At 40.2% G+C, this 20,983-nt stretch overlaps 3 protein-coding genes across 5 annotated transcripts; all 3 read right to left on the bottom strand.

The window, feature by feature from the left end:
- Nucleotides 1-242: 242 nt before the first annotated feature.
- Nucleotides 243-1,749, bottom strand: LOC107383828 (guanine nucleotide-binding protein G(I)/G(S)/G(O) subunit gamma-5). Its single transcript, XM_015956645.3, has 3 exons — nucleotides 1,585-1,749; nucleotides 795-932; nucleotides 243-513 (listed from the first exon to the last, which is right to left on the bottom strand). Exons 1-2 carry the CDS (start codon nucleotides 1,663-1,665, stop codon nucleotides 807-809), a joined length of 207 nt encoding a protein of 68 aa, XP_015812131.1. The 5' UTR covers nucleotides 1,666-1,749; the 3' UTR covers nucleotides 243-513; nucleotides 795-806.
- A 68-nt stretch (nucleotides 1,750-1,817) lies between these two features.
- Nucleotides 1,818-10,763, bottom strand: ssx2ipa (synovial sarcoma, X breakpoint 2 interacting protein a). Of its 3 annotated transcripts, none has more exons than XM_015956637.3 (14): nucleotides 10,562-10,763; nucleotides 8,660-8,817; nucleotides 8,323-8,474; nucleotides 7,987-8,193; nucleotides 7,789-7,899; nucleotides 7,554-7,689; nucleotides 6,241-6,316; nucleotides 5,987-6,161; nucleotides 3,497-3,644; nucleotides 3,231-3,367; nucleotides 2,911-3,084; nucleotides 2,710-2,827; nucleotides 2,486-2,636; nucleotides 1,818-2,333 (listed from the first exon to the last, which is right to left on the bottom strand). In XM_015956637.3, exons 3-14 carry the CDS (start codon nucleotides 8,452-8,454, stop codon nucleotides 2,192-2,194), a joined length of 1,707 nt encoding a protein of 568 aa, XP_015812123.1. In that variant the 5' UTR covers nucleotides 8,455-8,474; nucleotides 8,660-8,817; nucleotides 10,562-10,763; the 3' UTR covers nucleotides 1,818-2,191. The 3 variants fall into 3 exon arrangements, with proteins under 3 accessions (XP_015812123.1, XP_015812121.1, XP_015812124.1); XM_015956635.3 differs by having other exon boundaries at nucleotides 8,679-8,817; XM_015956638.3 differs by lacking the exon at nucleotides 10,562-10,763 and having other exon boundaries at nucleotides 8,602-8,749.
- Nucleotides 10,764-13,127: 2,364 nt separating this feature from the next.
- mcoln3a (mucolipin TRP cation channel 3a) lies at nucleotides 13,128-20,983 on the bottom strand. The gene is made up of 13 exons (XM_015956634.3): nucleotides 20,815-20,983; nucleotides 20,073-20,289; nucleotides 19,816-19,983; nucleotides 19,582-19,735; nucleotides 19,305-19,383; nucleotides 19,128-19,224; nucleotides 18,610-18,709; nucleotides 15,162-15,274; nucleotides 14,506-14,655; nucleotides 14,260-14,361; nucleotides 14,066-14,188; nucleotides 13,794-14,000; nucleotides 13,128-13,717 (listed from the first exon to the last, which is right to left on the bottom strand). Exons 2-13 carry the CDS (start codon nucleotides 20,283-20,285, stop codon nucleotides 13,571-13,573), a joined length of 1,653 nt encoding a protein of 550 aa, XP_015812120.1. The 5' UTR covers nucleotides 20,286-20,289; nucleotides 20,815-20,983; the 3' UTR covers nucleotides 13,128-13,570.

Raw genomic sequence — 20,983 nt, 5'->3', positions numbered from 1 at the left:
AGCCAATTCACTACTTAGAAAATTTCAACAAGGGGATAAAAGGCAAAAAGTTTATACCAAACCTTATACAATGCTGTGTCATTTAGGAAGTTATTTTTCTTACTTGCTGGATTTCCTTTTACTATCTGTAATAAATTGCTACATCTGTTGCACTTACCGGTACATTTAATCTCATACCTGGAAACAGTGACAATCACAATAAAGATGAATCCAGTCTCTTTGTTGAAAAGAAGAAAACAAAGCAGAGTTAAGAATATTTTTTATTAAATACAAAAAAGTCCAGAGCAACAATGACTAAAATAGAATGATAAAAAAGGCACAATATAAAAAAAACAACAACAAAAAAATCAGATTGTGCCATTTAAAAATGATCTTTTCTTCTACTGTGACTAGTAATATTGTTATTCCTGACCCATCTGCAATATGATGTAAACTTTATAGATCCTGTGGCAGTATAATGGCTTGGCATGAGGAGCAGTGCTGAGGTCAACATCTTCTTGTAGCATCTAAGGCCTGCAGAACAAGAGGGGAATGTATAGAACAGATTTTGTATTGTAGACATCCATTACCAACATTTAAGTTCAAACTATTCACTGCCATTCATAAAAATTGTTTAATTGCATGAAAAATGTTTGTCAACAGGTTTATATTTCTATTAGTGAAGGAAAATAAAAAATCCCAAAAAAGAATTTCACCAATACCTTGGCTACTCTTCAAGCTCAGAAAGTAAAACTATTAAAACTTCTTACAGCGCATAGAATATTAAAGTGTGCATGCATGTGTTCAGCACTTACCAATAAATACTTTCACAAGAAGGAGCAGACCTTCTGTGGCCTGAAGGGGTTGGTGCTGGAGGACACACCAGTGAGCAGAGGGTCCTGAATGGCATTCTGCATGCAAAACTGTTGTAGGTCTACAGCTGCCTGTGAAACCTGATAAAAATAAATAAATGGTGACATATCTGCAGCAAAAAATCTTTTAATCATGTTTTATTAGGGGACTTGTGTGATTTCTTCTTTAGTTTGAAAATTGTCTTATTTTAGGGTGAAAGCTAAAATTAACAAGTGGTTGTCCACTGAAACGATAAAGTACAGATATTGTGTATAGCCATTTTATTCTGGAGATGAAAACCTGCTGCCTCATTCTTCAAACGGGAAATCCAGGAATAAGTAATATAGCCGCTATTAACAGTATTGTTTAGCTAGTAAAATAAATAATCTTGTTCAGGTGATTATCTGGATTAATAATTAACTTATGTTGGAAATATCAATTAGGCACATGGTTTTTATCTTTATTTTGGGCGTATACTGCCAAGAAGCAAAGTACATAAATGCTACCGCTAAAGATCACTGCAAGAAACTTAAGATCCTAGCATCAAGCCGGACAGGTCAACTCTGCTTGCTTTGCGGTTAAATGATCACACTGAACAAGACACAAACTACTACCGCCCTATTTCCACACAACGCCCTGAAACGCCTGTTGCCCGTCTCGCTGATGGCTTCGAGAGACATGTTAGCTAGACATGCTAACAAATAACGGTTTAAACTTTTAAACATTTGCCAGGAAAGAAATTAAATTCCTCACCTTCACTCTGTTTATGCTCGCCTCAAAACGAAGCTGTTTTACCACCTTTTTCATGGCAACCAGGTTGGAGGAACTGGACATTTTTAATGTTTTGTGAAAGACAAACACCGAACTGACTCGCCTCTCAGCTACTGAAACAAAAGCAAAGAAGGGAACATCCGGGTCCCGTTTGGTAACACGTGACTGTAATAACAAGCTAAATACGCTAGGGGGTGCCAAACCACAAACACAACTTCATTAAAAACATTCTTTATTAAGCCATCAGGCACTGATTTGCATCTGCAATTCAATTAAAATCAATAATAAACATTTCAAAAAGGGGTCAATATGTTCTAATTTTTACTAAAAATCAAAAACTTATTTCTTAAAACAATTTACCATAATCTATGGTATATGACAATAGCTTAAAATCTAAAGTACAAAAAAAAAAAAGACAGCAGCATTTTGCTAAAGTGATTTCTTATTCGTCAGACTTTGGTGAATTATCTGTGCATCTCTGAAAAAAGGGTCACAGTTCTTTGTGGATCTGTCCTTTAGTCTAAAACAGGCTTTAAAAACAAAAACTAAAATCCAGCAAAACAGGGAAAAAAAAGGCATAAATGTTCCTTTAAGTGAGGCTGTCATCTTCACCCAATGCAAAAATATCCAAGTCACTACAGTGAAGACCTCTGCTTTTTGACTTGATTCGAATATCTTCATCTCCATTGGTGCTAGACTCTTGCCAGACTTGATTTGAATGCATGGAGGAACTGAAAATGGCAATGAAAATTAGGGTTAATGAGTTATTTGACAGTAAACAATTTTAAGCAAAAAGGTCTGATCTTTAATAATGCACAACTAGTAAACATAATTGTATTGCTTAAGCTGCAGGAACGGGAGAGGTTCTCTCGATAACATGCACCTGCAGTCTGGTATCAGACGGAGTGTTCGGTAAAGGTCTGTAGTGGATGGTGCAGCGGTGCTTCGTGAAGATTTAGGAGTGGAAAATGTAGTGTAGGTTGACGCCTTTGCCTTGTGAGCTTTCACTGACATCCTGATCTCTGGTTCACTTACTGTCATAAAGAACAATGAAGTTAAATTTGACTAGGTTTTGCATCAGAAATTTGCTTCCCTACAATGACTTACTGATTGACAAGGAGCTTTGACCGTCTGATGATGAGCATCTTCTGCGATTCGTGAAGGGAGTCATGTTTAAAAAGTGATTCTTGAACCAAGCAGCACGGTCTTCTTCGAAGGCCTGTTTCTATAGAGCACAAAAGGCATTGAATGAAGGCACATTATACGAGTGGAACTAATCTACGGGACTAAATAAGAAAAGCAGAACACCTCTCGGCCAAGGCGAATAGCAGCTTCTGTGAAGTTCCTTCTCTCTTTCTCAAAGTTTCTCTTCTGCTCCTCAAAAAGCCTCCATTCTTCTTTCAGGCGCTCCTTTTCCTCAAGCGTGTAACAGTCATAAAGAAGAGCTGCCGTCTCATCATCAAACGAGGTGCTGAGTTGTTGCTGAAACACCAAAAACAAATGGAGATGATTTATTTATGCCTGACAAAGTTCATTTTCTAAACTGATGAGTTCAGTGTGAGTAAAAATCTTGGCTAAGTTATCTTTTAATTTGCTGACATTTCATCTTCAGCCCAGTAGTTCCTGACCTGGAGAAGTTGCTGCTGTGCATGAATGAACTCTTTGCACTGCTGGACTTCATGTCTCATCCTCTCCATTTCATCCTGGTGAGTTTCAAAGGGAATCATATCTTTGTTGGACTCCATCTGATGCAGCACTTGAGAGGCTAACCCAACAAAAGGATCATCATTAGTGATTTACATTTTATACGAGCTCACTTTACATTAACCTAAATAAAGAATTTTGTCATTAAATCGCATAAAGAAATGCATTTAGCAGGATCGGCAGCACAAACCTTGGTTATCTAACTTCTCTACGTGGTTCCTGAGTTTCCTCCACTGCAGGCGGATGCTGTTGGTGAGCTGCTCCCTGGCATGCTCACAAGACTGATCCAGTGTGTCCCTGCTAGAGTCCCTTGTCTTTTCATCTTCATCTGATTCAGCCTGAAGGAAAAGAATAAAAAAAGTTTTAAACAGAATCTGAATATTTCACAAAAAGAGTAAACTAAATCATATTAAGTCGTTCTCTGGGAGGAAAAACAGCTCTGGTGCACCTGTCTGAGGACATAGAATTCTGATGAAGGAGAAAGTAGCTTCGGACGACAGGATTTAGAGTCGTATTTCCTGATATTCAAACATCTCTCCTCTGAATGGATAACAGCAACATGACTCAACCACTGACTCGCTTTGCTTTGCAGCTTTGATATTTAATCTCCACAATTAACACAAGCCTGGAGGAGTTCTGCTGTGTGGTGGGGTTGCTAATGCTAACTGTTAGATTCCAATAGACATGCTCCGGTCTGTCCTGGAAGCTGAACTAATAACAGCCTTCCTGTCGTGAGCCAAGATCAGCGAGTCCATGAATGTTACATGAGAGTGTGACGTAGATCTGTCGGGCTTTTCTAAACTGAGCATTTTCCGTCTATTTCCAATCAGAAGCTAATGCATACAGTGGGGCAAAAAAGTATTTAGTCAGCCACCGATTGCGCAAGTTAAAATGATGACAGAGGTCAGTAATTTTCATCATAGGTACACTTCAACTGTGAGACAGAATGTGAAAAAAAATCCATGAATTCACATGGCAGGATTTTTAAAGAATTTATTTGTAAATCAGGGTGGAAAATAAGTATTTGGTCAATAACAAAAATTTAACTCAATACTTTGTAACATAACCTTTGTTGGCAATAACAGAGGTCAAACGATTACTATAGGTCTTTACCAGGTTTGCACACACAGTAGCTGGTATTTTGGCCCATTCCTCCATGCAGATCTTCTCGAGAGCAGTGATGTTTTGGGGCTGTCGCCGAGCAACACGGACTTTCAACTCCCTCCACAGATTTTCTATGGGGTTGAGGTCTGGAGACTGGCTAGGCCACTCCAGGACTTACAAATGCTTCTTACGGAGCCACTCCTTTGTTGCCCGGGCGGTGTGTTTGGGATCATTGTCGTGTTGGAAGGCCCAGCCATGTTTCATCTTCAAAGCTCTCACTGATGGAAGGAGGTTTTGGCTCAGAATCTCGCGATACATGGCCCCATTCATTCTGTCCTTAACACGGATCAGTCGTCCCGTCCCCTTAGCAGAAAAACAGCCCCAAAGCATGATGTTCCCACCCCCATGCTTCACAGTAGGTATGGTGTTCTTGGGATGCAACTCAGTATTCTTCTTCCTCCAAACACGACGAGTTGAGTTTATACCAAAAAGTTCTACTTTGGTTTCATCTGACCACATGACATTCTCCCAATCCTCTGCTGTATCATCCATGTGCTCTCTGGCAAACTTCAGACGGATCTGGACATGCACTGGCTTCAGCAGCGGAACACGTCTGGCACTGCAGGATTTGATTCCCTGCCGTTGTAGTGTGTTACTGATGGTGACCTTTGTTACTGTGGTCCCAGCTCTCTGCAGGTCATTCACCAGCCCCCCCCCGTGTGGTTCTGGGATTCTTGCTCACTGTTCTCATGATCATTTTGACCCCACGGGAGATCGAGGGAGATTATCAGTGGTCTTGTATGTCTTCCATTTTCTGATAATTGCTCCCACAGTTGATTTTTTCACACCAAGCTGCTTGCCTATTGTAGATTCACACTTCCCAGTCTGGTGCAGGTCTACAATTCTTTTCCTGGTGTCCTTCGAAAGCTCTTTGGTCTTGGCCATAGTGGAGTTTGGAGTCTGACTGTTTGAGGCTGTGGACAGGTGTCTTTTATACGGATAATGTGTTCAAACAGGTGCCATTAATACAGGTAACGAGTGGAGGACAGAAAAGCTTCTTAAAGAAGACGTTACAGGTCTGTGAGAGCCAGAGATTTTCCTTGGTTGAAGTGACCAAATACTTATTTTCCACCCTGATTTACAAATAAATTCTTTAAAAATCCTGCCATGTGAATTCATGGATTTTTTTTCACATTCTGTCTCTCACAGTTGAAGTGTACCTATGATGAAGATTACTGACCTCTGTCATCATTTTAACTTGCGCAATCGGTGGCTGACTAAATACTTTTTTGCCCCACTATAGATAGGTGTAGGTGACTATTTTCACATTCAGCCTGCATGACAACTTCAGAGTAACAGATCATTTTCAAAGTTAATAAGTAAAAGATGGTTTCTCAGTGAACCTGCTGTTTAGATCAGAAGTTGTATGTACCTCCTTAATAAAAATGAAAGTGTGAAACTCGTGACCGGTTTTGTGAACATGCTTGGGTGAGATTTAGATTTGGAAAGTTATCCACCACACATAACAAGCTCTAATCATTTTTCCTTCATTCTTGATCTGCGTTTGTGTAACTACCAGCTCTTCATCAGCAGTGGCTCCTCTGGAAGAGGGCTGGCATGGACTCAGGATATGCATCATCTCCTTCTTCATCTGCTGGAGGACTTTTTTAAGCTCAGCGTTCTCCAGGACCAAGGATTTCTGACTCTCCTCATAGTCACAGAGTAAGAATTTGTACATCTCACCCTCGTGGCTGTGGACGGATGTGTTAGAAATCCATGAGTAATTAAAACATCACAATGTCCAACAAACCATGGGGTCTTTCATGGTACCTGGCTGTGGCTTTTGTCGTCCTCCATTGGCTCCTTTTTCCATCTGACCGTCCCAAGTTATTCAGCACATCAATAGCTTTTTGGAGTGTATGCAGAGCCAGAGTTTAATGGTTTTAAATGGGAAGAAATGAAGGTGCAAAGTAGGGCTGCTCGATTACGGCAAAAATGATAATCACAATTATTGTGACTGAAATTGAGATCAATTATTTAAGATGATTTTTCAATTATTGTTAATTTTATTAGTTTGTTTCTTTATTCAGTCATAAAATTGCTCAGGGTACAATCAGGACAAAAGTAAATAAGAAAAAGAAAGAAACAAGATGATCACTAAAACAACTCGTGAGACCTAGTATCTAAAGGCCAATATAATTGCTCATAATTTATGACCCAAAGGGCTGAGGTTTAACTCATTTAAGCCTGACCAGTACAGACCCAAATATCCATCCAGTATCTTGCAAATACTGCCAGCAAGAATCATACTGTTGCAATTATAACAATTAAAAAACATATAAACATTTGTTTTAGTTATGTTCACAAAATTTTGCATGATATTTATTTAGTCCTGTCAAGTGGTGCTGTAGAGGAGTGTACACTAGCAACATGTCCTCATAGACATTATTATTCATCAGCGAGGAACTTATTTCTATCCATTTCTACCTTGTTTATAAGCTATTTACTTACAGGTCCCATCAGTTAATGTAATAATTGTCCCAGCCACAGCGATCGAAGGTGTGCTGCAACCCCCCACCCAGTCTCACAGAAGGCAAGGGCAAGCTGCGCGTTTAGCGCGCCGCATGCACACATTTTGCCATTTTTAGCGGCTCAGGAGCCTGCAGGTACAGTGTGTGTCACTCACTGTGGTTAATTCAAGAGGGAGCCGGCTCCGAGAGCCGTTTCTTCTGTGACCAACATCACTACATCATTTCTTTTCTTAATGTCCAGAAGGACCAGGCAGAGTGTTTTGCTAACGTGCAGGAAATGCCGACGACAGTTATCCAGAAAGTAGCCAAGGGTTATCAGAAATGTTTCTGGGTTTGTCACTGGGTACTTTTAAGATTTAAAAAAAGTCAAGAAGGGGGTCTGAAAAGCTGTTGGAAATTGCAAAAAAGTCGCCAAGTTGGCAACACTGTGGGAGGAGCGCTTGATATGCAACTTGGAGCAGAGCAAGAGGGAGGAGCAAATTATCGGCTTGTTTGGTTTTTATAATCTTTCAAGACTCAATTCGTAATTGGGATTAAAATTGGATTAATTGGGCAGCCCTAGTGCAAAGAACAATAATTACATGATGTTTAGATGTAGGCGAGCAGATTTACCTAGTTTCTTATCCTTTCTGTCAATCAGTAGCTGACTGAGGCGTTCCTTCAGCTTTGCAGCCTCTCTTTCTTTTCTCTTTGCATCATGGCTGTACTGAGATGCCCGGCTGGCGATGATGCTTTGGAGCTTCTGAACCTGCCCGAGGTCAAGACAGACAAACTGGTCAGGCTCTTGCATCCTCAAATGAAAATACACAAGCTGCTTTTTACAACAGACTGGAGGGAAAAGCTTCACCTCATCCTTTTCGCCTTTTAAGCAACGCTGCAGAGTCTTAAGTTTAAGTTGCAGCTGCCTCTCGGTCTCATACAGACCCGACTTCTCCCTTATGGACAGCTCCAGCTGGTCCTGGAGGGGAAAACACATCAGCAAGTTTAAAAAATCTTCTGTTGCAACTTAAACACAATCTTGAATTTAAAAGTATTGCTTGCTTGCCTTGAGTCTGGAGTTAGTCATCTGAATGAGATCTAAAGAACTTGATTTCTTCATCTGTTCTTTCTCCATCTCCTCTAAAGTGCACATGTCTCGTCTGTGAATTTGTAGCAGCTCATAGACTGCGTTCAGAACTGGCACTGCATTCAGGTTAGCTCCCTCTGGAGAGCTGGCCTCGATGCACACAGGGAGGCCAAGTGACGCAAGCTCCTGTGAAAGAAAGGACTTTAGGTTGTACTTTATAGTGCAAAACAAAGCAATCTGAAAAAAAGAAGTACAAAATCAATCATTGCACATTGTTACAACACAAGTAAATATCAGACTGGATCATTTCCATACCTGATTGATGTGTAACAAACACTGAGGGACATTATCCTCTGTGCAGAAGGCACCGATTACACTGTAGGTGGATAAAGAGTATGCCAACTCAAGATTGCTCTGTCTTGAGGGGGACATCATCACATGTGACATTCTTGAGATCTCGTTGTTTTCTGGGAACAACAACAACAAAAAATCTGATTATAGTAACTGCCGCTGACACACTGATGCCATAGTTCTTTTTCATGCTGAGGCTTGAATTGGGTTGCTCCTTCAAACGAGAACAAAAATGTGGGTCACCTCAGATCCCAGAAAGATGATAGGTGTTTCTATTCTGGAAATGCACCAGAAAACCCACCCCCATTAGAGAAAAATACCCATGGATGTCTCAGTCGTCCACCTCTCTCCCATATCACCGAAACATCAGGACAGCGAGCTGTGAGGTCACAAGTTGTCAGAAGGGAGGCGGATTAACAGTCAGGAGGTTGAATCAGAAGATCCCGCTGAAAGGGAGTCCTGCAATGATACATCAAGCCATGATATTCGCCATCGATAAGCTGGTCTGATGCTTCAACAGCACAGGATCAGGGGTTAAACTGACCCATCATCCACTTGCATTTTAATGGCAGTGCAGGGATATGACATCATCGGGAGAGGATTTGAAATCCAATATAGGTTTTTTATTTATCAATTTTTTGGATTCAGGACTAATACAATCACCTACTCTTGTCAATCAGGCTGCACCAGAATCATGAGGCACTCCCATTGCAACACAGTTTAACTGATTAGTGTTTAGGGATATTTAAAAATTAGGGACATTGGACCAAAGATGGATCAGATTCAACACTTGCTAATTAACTCTAACTTAGACTTCCTGGCTCTGAGTGAATCTTGGTTGAATAACAATGTGTCGACTCACATAATTAATGTCCCTGGAGACGTTGTAGAGCGGGTACCAGTAAAAATTGAGTTCGGAAGAGAGCGGCTGCGGAAGGCGGGGGCGGAGCGGAGGTAGTGGAATTTGGGGGTTAGACCAACCTCAACTGCTTCAGTCTGAGAAGACCATGTTTACTTGTAAAAGCTGCCCAGTTGTACCTGCATGCCATGATTCTGTCTCACCTTTCTTACTGTGTATCTGTTTGGAGTCAAGCAACCCAGTCTGTTTTAAAACCTGTCATGTGTCTGTACAAACAAGCCTTAAAAGTTCTGGACCAAAAAAACCAATGAAATGGCACTACTGTAAAATGCAGGAGAAGTACAATCTGCTAAGTTTTGAAAACTTTATAAACCTTTCTGTCATAAGACTGACACTCAAATGTATAAATGGCCTTGTCCCAGAGCTGGTGAGCAGACTGATTATAAAAGCACAGGAGCTACAACCAGAGGAGTAGCCAACAGAGACTGTAAACCACCGAAATACAAAACATCATTTGGTCAATCCTCTTTCTCATTTAGATCTGGTCAATCTACCATCAACAATAAAACTGTTAACACACTTTACAACTTTTAACTCCCAGGTGAAAAAATGGCTGAAACGAAAACAAACTTGTCAACACTGATGTTTCTTTGTCAAACTAGTTTATCTACAGTGTGTGTGTGTGTGTGTGTGTGTGTGTGTGTGTGTGTGTGTGATGACAAATGTTATAAATGCTATCATTTGATTATATCTAGAAGTCCAACCAAGGACTAGGTTTGCAAATTAGCCTCTGGCTAGCTAGAAAACCGATGTACAAAACAACGGTTGCATTGCCCTTACATGTAACATCTTTTGTGCTGTCCTTGTTCAATAAACCAAATAAATAAATAAAATAGTGTTCTTGAACTAATGGAATTTTTTTACAAGCTGTAATGCACTGGAAAATATAGGATAAGGTCACTGAGAGCTACTAGTGCCAGAAAAACAGGCAGCTTTTATCTTTACTTGCATTGAAGCGGTGATAAGTGTTTATTTACGAAACAAAACTGGTGGACTACAGCTTTAAATTAACTGCACGTGCGGAAATGTAACGTAAAATAAACGACTGGAAACGTTTACCACATTTAAGCTAGCTCTTATGGTAAAACTTTAAACCTGTGCGCAAGTTTATGGCAGTAAGGTAAAGTGACGCCACTTTATACATGGGACAAGCCACGCTTCGCAGTTTATACATTTATATCTGTGTGGGAAAAAAAACCCGAACTCTCTTTACTTTTTTTAAGAAGATTAGCTAACCTAACTCACACAAACACAGATGCTAATTCACGAGATAAACATGCTCACCAAAAAGCTTGAAATGGGTCATCCAAAAACAGTTTCCAAGTTCGGTGGAGAACGTGTAATTTGAAAAAGATCCCCTTAGGTCGTTAAAAACAACCGAGCTCAGCTGTCATCATGGCAGCAGTAAACTCTACAGAACAGCACTTTAACTCAGCCAGGCAGACATGATAACAACCGACAGGTTCACAGAGACGCTCTGCTGCTGTTTCCTTTTGAAGCCCATTCTTTTGCGATAGTCCAACCAAACTGACGTGTTATAGGAGGAGACGTTAAGCAACCAGTACGTCCGACGCATTGGACGTGACGCGTTGAGTGCAAAATCAAATTATGCAGAAAGGATGTCAGCTGTTTCATAGCAGAGTAGTGCGCCCCCTGGCAGTAAGTAGTAATATTGCAGCATACAACAACAACATACTCATAAAGGCACAACTAGTGTTTATTTATAATAAAACATCAAATATATTAAAAATACAATAATATTTTAACTAAAAAACACATGGAGTACAAATAGTCATTTTAACCATTTGTGATCGCTTTAGTTGGTATAATATAGAGGTAGAATGGATAAATATGCACAAGACAAAGTAGAGGAAGTCTCAAAAAAGAAAAATGAAAGACAGAAATAGTCACAGCATGCACTCAAAATGCGATCTGTTTTGTCAATAAATGTCAGCATGAAAATAATAAACAGCAAAAAAAATAAACATCAAAATATACATTTGCAAGTTATGATACATTTTGAGATATATTCCTATAAATAGAAGAAGAAGAAGAAGAAGAAGAAGAAGAAGAAGAAGAAGAAGAAGAAGAAGAAGAAGAAATATCATTTCTATAGCGCCTCTCAAGATAAAAATCATGAGGCGCTTCACAAAAACAAAACACATGTAAAAATATAAAAAAGAATTTAGAAAATGGTTAAAATATATTTAAAATGAGCAAAAAATAGTCAATTGTGATTAAAAAATGTTAATAAAGAGAGAGAGAGAGTGAATAGGAAAGAGGGAAATCAGTGGATCCTGAGGAAGGTGGAATAGGTGGGTAGAGCAGAATAAAGAGAGAGTGGTGAAGAAGGTCATACAAAAGCCAGCTTGAACAAGTGAGTCTTCAGCTGCTTTTTAAAGGAGACCACTGAGTCCACTGATCTCAGGCTCAGGGGGAGAGAGTTCCAGAGTCTGGGGGCCACAGCAGCAAATGATCTGTCACCTTTGGTCTTTAGCCTGGTGCTGCACAACCAGTAGGCTTTGGTCACTGGACCTCAGGGACCTGCTGTGGGTGTAGGGACTAAGAAGATCACCAATGTAAGATGGTGCTTGTCCATGTAAGGCCCTATAGACCAGAACCAGGATCTTGAAATGAACCCTGAAGTTGACTGGCAGCCAATGAAGCTTGAGGAGAAGCGGGGTGATGTGGGTGTGTTTGGAGGATTTGGTCATAAGCCGAGCACAGGCATTCTGAACCACCTGTAGACGGTTCAGGGAGGTTCTGCTCAGACACGTGAAAAGAGAGTTACAGTAGTCTAAGCGTGAGGAGATGAAGGTGTGGATAACTGTCTCAAGTTCAGAGCGGGACAGAATGGGACTCAGCTTAGCAATGTTCCTGAGATGGAAGAAGGAAGAGCGAACAAGAGAACTGACATGAGAATCCAGGTTGAGAGCTGGGTCAAAGGTCACGCCAAGATTCCTGACGGAAGGTTTGGTGTGAGAAGCAAGCTGACCAAGAGAGTCTCTGACTTTGGGAACCAGCTTGTCTGGGGCACAGATGAGGATCTCAGTCTTATCTTCATTCAGCTGAAGAAAGCTCCCAGCCATCCAGGTTTTGATAGAGTCTAAGCAGGTGTGTAACAGCTGCAGCTTAGGCATCTCATGGGGCTTAACGGAGATGTACAGTTGGATGTCATCTGCAAAAAGATGGTAGGAGATTTCTTTGAATGAGCTCAGGATGTGCTGAAGAGGAAGCAGATAGAGGAGGAAGAGCAGAGGCCCCAGCACAGAACCTTGTGGGACACCATGGGTAAGGGAGGTGGTGGAGGACCTAAACTTGGAGACGGCCACAGAAAAAGAGCGCTCAGAGAGATAAGAGGAGAACCACTCCAGAGCAGATCCTGATAGGCCTACCCAGTCTCTCAGCCTCTCCAGTAGCAGGTGATGGTCAACAGTGTCAAAGGCTGCGGTCAGGTCCAGCAGGACCAGAACAGAACAGTCCCCTGCATCACTGTGAGTCAGAAGGTCATTAGAGACCCTAAGAAGAGCTGTTTCAGTAGAATGAGCTCTACAAAAACCTGACTGGAAGCTATCATAGATGTTATGTTCATCAAGAGCAGCTGTGAGTTGTTTAGCCACAACCTTTTCCAAGATCTTGGAGATGAACGGAAGTTTAGAGATGGGTCTGAAACTGCTATGGAGAGAGGGGTCGAGACTCGGTTTTTTAAGAAGCGGGTGGATTACAGCATTCTTAAAGTAAGCAGGGACCTGACTAGAAACCAGAGAAGCATTAATTATGGAGAGCACGCTGGGACCGATGGACTGAAAAGTACTTTTAAACAAAGATGAGGGTAAGATGTCGAGGGGGCATGCAGAGGTCTTCATAGAGTTAACTAGTTTGGTTAACTCAGGCAAAGAAACAGGAGCAAAGCTATCTAGGATGATGGGCCTGGTTGGACTCCAACCAGGCCCATCATCATCCTAGTTAAGTAATCCAACATGGTTTTTTACTCAAGTGCATACAGAAAAACATGAATCTTTCCATATTATTGTGAATCTGGGGAGAATTTTTCTTAAATTCTAGAAATAGTGACTAGAAAAATCATTAAAAACGCTGCTTTTAATTTTGCAAAATCAATTTGCTGCAACAATTTTTTGAACATTAAATGAAACTAAAGTACAAACACTTTTTTCTTGACATTTACAAACATTCATGCATTCAATCAAGTGTTCCAGATAGACTATTGAGACATTTAAAATGAGTCCCATGACTTTGACCACTTTTGCATGCTTTTTGTAGATGCTACCTCCTTTAGTTTCTTTTAAAACACTCCCATAAAGATCCACAGCAGGTCAAAGGCTCTTCATCAGTCTGGAATCTTCCAGACTCCGGTTGATCTCTGCACTCAGCTATGAAGGCCTGGAGCAGGGACTCTGGCTCGGTGTCCTTTTGGTTTTGCTGAAGAATAAAATTAAAGACATTAATTAAAAGAAAACATTTAAATATATCTGTATCATCAGGTCATCAGGCTGACCTTGATGGTTTCATAGGTGTCTGTGATGAGAGCGATGAACAGGCTGAGCACCATGTAGATGAAGAGCGAGATGAAGGTGTAGAGGTAGAGTCTGCTGAAGAGCCACACCATGTAGCTCTTGTCTCTCATCCTCAGGAACGTGCCAAACATGTCGTCCCCATTGATGAGAGAGAAGAGACACTCAGTCACTTTGTCGAGGGTTCGAAACTGGAAAAGAATAAAATAAACTTTATTTTAAGTCAATTCAGATGGAGAACACAGAGATTCTATACCTTGTCATGATAAGGTCCCAGTACAATCCAGCCACAGAAACAGTAGCCGAGATAGATCATGGTGGCACAACAGCAAAAACGAATCACGTTTGGAAACGCTGCCCTCAGAGTTAAGATTAAGACCTGAAAAGAAACGCATTAACTCAATTTCACCAGAGATGTGTCTGCTCTGTGTGATGCTTAGACGTCCTTACATTGTATTTCTTGAAGAAACCAAGGTAGCGGATGACACCAATCCAAACGAGCATCGTGGCCGTTCCCAGCAAAATACTACAGACATCATAGCTGGTCAGGAACTACAAATAGAACATAATTAAACTACAAGCTTAAAAAGTCAAGAATACTTTGTTCTGATTTCAACTTATTTATGCAGATATGTTTGCCTTAAATGATAGCCTCAATCCTACTTAACAACAAATGAAAATCAAAGTAAAACAAACCTTTGTTTGAATTCCAACTTTCAGCATTGACCCTGTGATGGTTAATATGTCGCTAATGATGATAAAAATATACCAGCCGTTCACAAACTCCATGCGGTCTGACCACGTCACAATCTTACTGTAGTAGGCATGGAAGAAAATGTTGAACTCCTGCAGATACAAGGATATGAACGTGGTGTCGAACTCCGCAGCAAAGCAACCACACAACTCATTCATGACCTATGCTGCTAATCTTTCTAAAAATGTAGATGTCTTTTACTTTTCTTTTTTTCTTGAGGTGTAAAAGGAAAAATGCAAATCAATCAAAGGTTGAAAAGCACTGCTGAGAGACAAAAGCAGACAGGACACACACACTAGGTGCATAAATATAGCAAATTAGAACTGTATGTTTACAAAAAACAAAATAATCATACAAAAATAATGATAAAACCAGTGAAAATATTCACTAAAGAATAAATCATTGGTGCAAAAAAGCTGCAGAGTGATAAATGGTTCCACAAATTACAATGATCGAGGCTCAAAAAAGACCAGAAATAAGTTTTATTTTAATAAAACCTGATGATTAGACATGAAAAGCAACAGCAGATGTAAAAAGAAAATCATCAGTCATATTTTTCCTTCTAGGTAAAATACTCAAAATGCATGCCTTAACTTACAAATTGGAGCTGGATTCCGCGGATGACAGATCGAGTGCAAAGGATGAAAGAAGCGAAGCAGGCGAGGATGACCACAAAATCAAACAACAGGAGGAGATAATCAGTCTTCGAAGCTGGAAACCAGAACCACAGATTTCAGGTAAAAAAAATTTGTTCTGCTGTTTTGCACAAAATTACAATATTCTTAATTTATTATGCAGATTAATCATGAAGATAAATGTGAATCTCTAAAAATCTTTATTCAAACTTGGCATGTTTAAAGGGGACATATGAAATTTTCTCTGAAGTTATAATAGTTCTGTGGTTGATACAAAACATGCTCATGAAGTTCTTTGCACAAAATCCCTTTCAAATAGTTATTTCAGCATTTTTCTTCCTGACGGTTTCAGTACTTTCCTGAATAAGCTGTTTCAGGACTGTTACTTTAAGAAAACAAGCTGGAGATGGCCACACCCACCCATCCCCCACTCAGGCTACTATTGGGCCATTCCCACCTGTACCGGGTCGGCCCGGGCCGGGTAGCGTAGGTTGTTTACATATCTGGGTGGCCTGGAATTTTCCCGGGCCAACCAAGGCTCATTCTCGGCCCTCTTCCCGAGGGGTACTGCTTCAGGCCGACCAGGGCCAACACACCCACTGCTGACAGCAAATTCACACCTTCCATTAGAGCAAGCCTCTGATTGGTGGGTAGAATCAGCCCACATGGGCTTAAGGCAAGGATGTGTGGAATCAACCGGGCCAGGCTGGGGCCGACTGGGGCTACCCGGCCCGGGCCAACCCGGTACAGATGGGAATGGCCCATATGAGCTGTGAAGCATAGATATGTATATAAACACTAGATGGCGAAAGCGGGAGTCGAGGGCATAGCTAAATGGCGGCCATCTTACCTCAGACAACAAACCCCTCTGCTCTCAATGGTAGCAGCTGAAAGGTGAGCGATCAGCTTAAACAAAAACACCCTTAACTCGATGAAATATTTAAGGATTTACAAGCAGGTTGCCTTATTACAAACCTCAGAACACATGGGCTTGAGACAACATAATTGCACATGTTCAAAGTAACGCTTTTACTTTTGAAAGTGGCTTAATTGTGAACCATGTGTCCTGTCTAGGCTATCTGCATGTTATTCAGGTTGAGACCACAATCGATATTTTATGTGGTTCTACAAAACCAATAACAACTTTATGACAGCCCAGTTGTTGTCTAAATGGCTGTTTGTGGACGTTTTTGTATTTATTAGCTGTCTAACTTGGCTTAGAGATGACAAGGGATACAGTGGGTACACTGCTTAGCAAAACAAAGTTGACTATTTACGTCAGTGGGAGTCGCTTGTTTTATTTTAAGTAAATTAATGCTAAATATTACCCGTAATTTTTAAGCATTTTTGGTTTGTTACACAAAACTTATATTGGGATATATTAAAAAAAGACATTTTTGGATTTGTGTTTGCAGAAATACACTTTTATTAATTGTGAAGCTCGAGGGTCAATATGCCTGACTTTCATGCAGCCTACGGATGCTCGAACCGCCGCTGTGACAAACTGAGACAACGTGGGATCACCTGTCATCTGTAACTGTTGCAAAGAAAACCTATACTTGTACATTTTTCAGTCTGTTAATTGTTTTTATGTAAATAAAATAGTTTTAAACTGTTGTTCCATTGCTGCTGCTACTTCCTTCTATACATTTATCTGGTTTTATGAATGTTGAAAATCTCCTTCACAAGATGAATCCATCATCCATCTATCTTATTTATTACTGTAATCCCTGTGCCCCTTTGTTCCCCAGCCCCTCCAGTTCCCACTCCAGGTTCTCCTTTTGTGTTTCATAGCGCCCTCGTATGTCCTTTGTCTGCATCTCATTTATGTGTCTCCTGTGTTCCTTTAGTCTTCTCCAGTCACCCCTCTGCAGCCAGTCACCCCTCTGCAGTGTTTATAGTTTCAGCTTTTCATTTTTATGAGTCTCTTTAATATGTTTTGTCCCACCGGTTTTAGTAGTTCTCCTTCCCTTTAGAATTTTAGTTATATGGTTGCTTTTCTGTTTTTAGGTTCACTCTTAGGCCATGTTAGTTTCTTCCCTGATTAGTCATTGCTTTCACCTGGTTCTCTCTCTCCCCCCCCCCCCCCCACCCACTCCACACACCTGCAGCTCATCTGCCTCCCATTATGCCCCAGTGTATTTAAGCCCTGTCTTGTCTCTGTGTCTTGTCGGTCCATTGTCGTTGTCAGTGTTATTTTGGCCGTCTCGTGTGTTCTGATCTTGCTCATGAAAGAGCTTCTGTTTTGCCAGCATTTGCCTTTGGATTTATGCCCAGCCTTCTAAAACAAACGGATTCTTACTTCATATCCACTTCTGCCTCGTGTCATCCTGGGTTACTGCATTTTGGGTCCAAACCATCCTCTCAACGTGACATCGTATTTATTAACCTAATCTATCTGTTGATTATTTCCTAACTTTTTCAGAAAGCACTTCCAAAGGGCTTATAATTAATAAATGAAAGTCAATAAATAAGAAAACAAAAGTTAAGAAATAGTGAAAATACAACATTTGCTGGGTGAAATTTTATTGCTGGCGGGCCGGTTCTGGCTGACATATGTGATTTGGGTGTCAGTTGTCTTATTTGTTGGGGTGCACAATTTGTATCTGTGTTCTGTTAATGTGGGCTTTACCTCAAAAGAACCTTGAAATCTCATCTCTAAACAAATCCTATTTCACAAACCAGGAATATATATATATATATATATATATATATATATATATATATATAGATCTATATAATATAATAGGCTATGCATACTTTAAATTACTGTAGTTTACAACTAAATGTATTATTTATGAAAGATTAAATGCTTTGTGGAGTGAAATAACAGGAATTGCTGGGCCAAACCCATCCTATTTCATAGACACATCTCTGGTGTTAATAACAAATCGAACCTTTTGAAAATCAGTTGAAAATTGAGCAAGTTAGTTATTTAAATAGTACATGCACCATTCACCCCAATGTCAAAAAAGGGGGCAGCTGTCTGAGGTAAGATGGCCGCCACGTTCTTATGTCGCATCCCATTGGCAAACAGCGGGGACGAGCCATCTAGTGTTTATATACATATCTATGCTGTAAAGAGCCAATATCTGGGAGGGGCTCAGGTTAGAGCCACTGCTCTCCAGTAGCAGCTCTTTTTGCATGTAAGAGGAAGTTCTGCTCATATTTACCTATTTGTGACATCACAAACGGGGGCTTTTTTTAAACAGCTTGTTTTAGGCACTTAATTCTTAAATCTAAACACTGACAGAAAACATATAAATATATTTTCAAGTTTGGAGTGTTTAAAGAGGCAGTAGAGACCCGAACGGACGCACAAAAGAATGCAAAAGGTGAGTTTTGCCTAATATGTCCCCTTTAAGTAACATTTTGAGTTTGTATCTTGTATGAAAACAAGTAAAAACTTACAGTTGCCGGCCACATTCCAGTCTCTGCATTCATAGATGCTTACGTCATTATCAACCATGATATTTATTTTCCCGCTGTGTGCATGATTGTCAAATATTATCTGTGTAAAAACACAGAAACATTATTATGCATTCAGAAATTATAAAATGTGTTTATTATTTTGGATAATTCATAATAAAAAAAGGCAACATGTTAAAAGTATGCACAGATGATGACATATTTGTTTTATTTCTATCCAAATAAACATTTTTGTGCTTTGGCATGATAATAAATTATTGATTACCCTGCATTTGAATCCTGCAACATGCTACAGTAAAATTAATGGCTGCAAAGTAATTTTTCAATAAACGTGAACAAAAAACATCAAAACGGTTTAAGAGAATTCCCTTATTTCTTCCCTCACATATCAACACCAGTGTCTAAATCCATGGGTGAAAAGTCTCAACACATTTTTTCCTGATGTGTTGTTATAAAAGGCCCGCTGAAGGTGTGGCTGTTTACAGATAATGGTCACTGACCATGACGTGAAAGCCGTAACAGTCGGGTAGCTCATGGTGCCTCACAGTCTGCAGATTGATGGTTTTTAGTGTAAAGGTGATGTTTACTGATAATAACCTACACACAGAGACATGAATCAGCGTAAAAACAAGAGTATCACCTGGTTTTCAATCCAACGTTTGGGGTTTGTAGCTTACCTTTTGAAATCTAAAGAGAAATTGAGTTTTGTTTCTAAGCTACTGTCCAACGACGGCTCAGGGTTGATGGAAATACAATCTAAGAGGTGGAAGGAGTGAGAAACAAGCTGTGTTATTAGGTCTTAGCAGCAAGGAGGGGGAATAATTCATGATGAATCTCCCTAAATGTGGCTGTTTCCTCTTTTGCCATCACATGGAGCTCCACATTATGATTATTTTCCACGCTTGCCTGTGAATCAGCAGTTATAAGTGTCTGTTTGAGGTCGGGCTTTCGTACCTTTATCAATCTGTGGATCAATGTCAAAGGTATCTCTTCCAGGATCGATGGTGACATTTTTGTAAAACCTTTGGCAGATGGACAAAGGCGTGTAATCGTCTTCGTCCATCTCATATGCAAGGTTACCTAAGGTCAGGTTTTGGAGGTTCATGTACTGAAAGAAAGGAGGGACATATTGTTTTGTAAGTTTAGAAAAACACCAAACGCCTGAAGCTTTCTGTGTTTTTTTCGTACTCTGTCGATGATGTAGTAGATGTGCTCGTACACTTCTGTTTTAGTGTAAAGTGCAAAGCTTCCCTGCTGGTGATCCTTGTATCCTTTCAGGAAAAGATGTCTGAACGTCATTAGATTGTCCTCCTTAAACGTGGCCATCATTTCGTTGCTCAGGCCAAAAGAAACCAACTGATTAGAGAATTAGAGGAATCACCATGAGATAAAAAAACAAACTAATCTTAGCACATTTACGCTCAATAAGAAACCAAAGGATTCACCTGGGCAGTGATGAGCACGATCTTTAGTATCTGCAGCATCAGTTTCCATGGTTTCCGACCCCTGGCTCTGTACTTCTCACAGGGATTCATGAAGAAGTACTTCAGCTTCCGTCTGAAATTCTCAACAGCCTTTGTGTCCAAAGCATGAGTGGTCCATCTGCAGTGGCCGTTCAGCCTCCTCTCCTCACCCAGCAGAGGCTCAGATTCCTCCATTAAGCTCGGGAGAGAAAAACAAAACTTTTTTTTTTTTACCACTTTTCAGAAGACAAGTGAAGGCTCACTGCAAATCAGAAATCTTTACAACAAAAGGAACACATTCAGACATTTAGATGTTAATCAAACTGGTTGACCTGCATGTGTGTGCAACAGCCATTTACCTCTCCTGCAGGTTTAAATGTAATCATTAGGAGCTCAGCAGTTGTTCAAAATGTACTTTAAAACATTAAAAACCACCATTTACTACTTCCTTCATGATACTGTAGCTAGATTCAGCAAAGAGAACAAACGAGAAAGGAAATACTAAGATTGATGTGGATCATTAAAGAATAATTTAATTAACATGTAATGAGAAATAACGTCAAATTCACCAAGAATTGTGACAGAAAGCAAGGATAAAAACCACAAGCATCATGTGTTTGCATCATATGTTGTGTTAATTTATTCTTTCACAAACTACTGTTAACAGCACATGAAATCCCATCAGCACCCATAAATAATGTTTTCTTTATAAGGAGTGAGTTACCTGCTAACACCTGAAGAGCAGAGCGTTCATCCACCTCTCAGGGCTTCTGTGTGGTTTCTGAAGAGCAGGTGGCTCCCTCCGACAGTCTTAACCGCTTTGACTGTCATTCCTCTGTGTCACTGTAGGCTTTTCCAGTTTTTCCAAAACAAAAAGTGAGCTTATGGTTAAA

The sequence above is a fragment of the Nothobranchius furzeri genome, chromosome 11, assembly GCF_043380555.1.
Source record: "Nothobranchius furzeri strain GRZ-AD chromosome 11, NfurGRZ-RIMD1, whole genome shotgun sequence".
In the NCBI taxonomy this organism is placed as follows: Eukaryota; Metazoa; Chordata; class Actinopteri; order Cyprinodontiformes; family Nothobranchiidae; genus Nothobranchius; species Nothobranchius furzeri.
The sequence above is the reverse complement of the archived record's forward strand: the minus strand, read 5'-3'. Positions and strand labels throughout refer to the sequence as shown.